This window comes from Podarcis liolepis (assembly GCF_965112155.1).
Source record: "Podarcis liolepis genome assembly, chromosome: 17".
In the NCBI taxonomy this organism is placed as follows: domain Eukaryota; kingdom Metazoa; phylum Chordata; class Lepidosauria; order Squamata; family Lacertidae; genus Podarcis; species Podarcis liolepis.
In genome coordinates, this window is record NC_139571.1 from 20,774,966 (window position 1) to 20,777,236 (window position 2,271).

At 52.3% G+C, this 2,271-nt stretch overlaps 1 protein-coding gene across 1 annotated transcript; it reads right to left on the bottom strand.

Annotated features, from left to right (window-relative positions):
- Positions 1-328: 328 nt before the first annotated feature.
- On the bottom strand, positions 329-1,541 carry TUSC1 (tumor suppressor candidate 1). The gene has a single exon (XM_083482392.1). It carries the CDS (start codon positions 1,464-1,466, stop codon positions 936-938), a length of 531 nt encoding a protein of 176 aa, XP_083338518.1. The 5' UTR covers positions 1,467-1,541; the 3' UTR covers positions 329-935.
- Between the last annotated feature and the right edge of the window lie 730 nt (positions 1,542-2,271).

A 2,271-nucleotide genomic window follows, 5' to 3' on the forward strand; every position in this document is an offset into this window, starting at 1 on the left:
CAAAAGAGCCACATTTTAAAAGGGTATAGCATCTGCAAGACAAATCATTTGCATTTATTTTTTACACCAAAAAAAAAAAAAAAACCCACAAGAGAAACCGGAGCAGCATAGTTGGCTTAGCGGTGCACTCCTAAACATACCCAATGGTTTTAATAACTTACTCCCAGGTACGTATGTATATAGGCACTGCAGCCCAGCTTTGTATCCTGCAAACTACCTCTCCTTAGCAGGCAACCCTCATCCCCAAGAATCAAACCCGTTCCTGGAGTTTGGACTGCAAAGCTGGCAGCTGTAACAGGAACAATTACAAACGTACAACGGAGAGCAATCCAGTGCATCGCAAATTTTATTTTTTGAAGAGCCTTTCAAAGATTCGTTAACCCCAGAGGCAATTTGTTTTAAGGCCAGCAATTCAGCAAAAATTCCAGCCTTCCAAAGACTGCTGTTAAACTGAAGACTGACGAGTAAGTCTTTTCCTTACGCCATCCCATGCTTTTGAGGCTATTGCCAGCAGGTGCTGTGCTGATCATGACTTCCTTGCATCAGCAGAGGCTCCCAAGGGATCCAGTTTGGGGACAAGGCAGGTGGCAAAAACATCCTCCTGCCAGCAGGTAAACAAGGGGGGGGGGAGGTGTAGCTTCTGGAAACCAGGCAACCAGAACCTTTTGTTTTGCCTGCGAGGGGGGAAAGGTACAAACGGGGGAGGATGCTTCCCTCCGTGATGGGTGGGGTGTGCAGAGAGCCTGCTTTCCCTCACCAGGTGCCAAAAAAAGGAAAGCGTTTTAAGTTCTGAGGCAGTCTTCCTCCAGGAGGTGCCAGATTCAGGCATCAGTTTCTCCGATGGGAGAGGCGGAGGGATGGGCGAAGAAGGAAAAGGGAGTCTTGTCAGATCCAACTCTCCTTTTGTTACGCTTCTGGGAGATTGGGAGATTTCATCAGGCTATGTCAGGCGCATCCCCTCTGCCTCCATCTCCGACTCGTGCCCTCTTTGCACCACTCTGCATCAGCTCCTCTCCTTCCCGGGAGGAAATGGTGATTCCTGCAGACTCCCCATCTTCGCAGCTGCCGTCTCCTCCTCCTCCTCCTCCCCCCGCCTCTCCAGGCTTGACTTCCTGTTCTTGGAAGGGCTGCAGCTTCAGAGCCTGGCGGAAGAGGCTGCGGTTCTCCCTGCGCAGGCGCCGGTTCTCCAGCCTGAGGCGCGCGTTCTCTTCCCGCAGCCGCCCGCTCTGGCGCTCACGCTCCTCCCCAAGCCTCAGCGCCTCGGCGTGGCTGGCGGCCAGGTCGGCGTACCTCTCTGCCAGCTGGTGCGGAGAGCCTCCCGCCCGGCCTCGCCAGCCGACGCAGCAGCACTCGCCTTCCTTGCCTTGGCCCCTCCGAGCAGAGATGCTACTGCGGCAGCCAGCACCCCGAGCCCCGCAGAAGCAGCAGCCCCTCCAGTGGCGGCTGGTGCTGCGCATGCGTCTCATCCGTGGTCCTCAGCACCTCTCTGCGCCTCGAGAGGAAAAGGGGGGAAAGCAGCTCTGTCCGGCTCTATGTAACGGAGGAGGAGGGCGGAGCCTGCTGGAGCACATGGGCAGGGCTTGGAGCCTCAGACGCCTGTTCCTCCCCCCTCCTTGCAGCTTCTGCTGCTGAGATGCACGCTGAGGAATCATAGAATTCACAGAGTTGCCACATGTCCTGTATAATGCAGCATTGCGTGTTGAGGTCCCCAAGCCACCCTGATAAATTCACACTTGCCACCATAATTCAGGTTTTTGGCATAATTTTGGCCACAACTTTATTAAAATGCAAAATGTGAGTGGTTGCTTAGGCACTGGTTGTGACTATTTGTTCCCGCCCAGGGACAGAACTGACATTATTATTATTATTATTATTATTATTATTATTAACAATAAATTTTATTTATATCCATCCCTCTCCAGCCAAAGCTAGGCTCAGAGCGGCTAACATCAAATGTATAACACATTTACATAAAATCAGACAATCAATTAAAATACATCCTCAAATCAGATCAGGATCGGAATAAAATCCAATCAGATGGCAACCCGCAGATTAGGGTTGGGGACCGTAAATGCAAGCCTGCAAAGTCAGTAAGGGAAAACATTTTATGGGGAGTAAATGGAGCTGGGTGCCAGACCCTCACCTCTCCCCAGATGCTCCCAGGGGCTCTTGCGTGGCCCTAGCCCCTTGACAGGTTCGGACAAAAGCATGGTGAGCCCCTGGATTCCTTTAACGGAATACGCTTGCAGCAGCAGCATTTGGAGGAGCAGG

What these genes read in the sequence shown, in the direction of transcription:
- TUSC1 (XM_083482392.1), bottom strand. Translation starts at nt 1,466, where the DNA reads ATGAGACGCATGCGCAGCACCAGCCGCCACTGGAGGGGCTGCTGCTTC.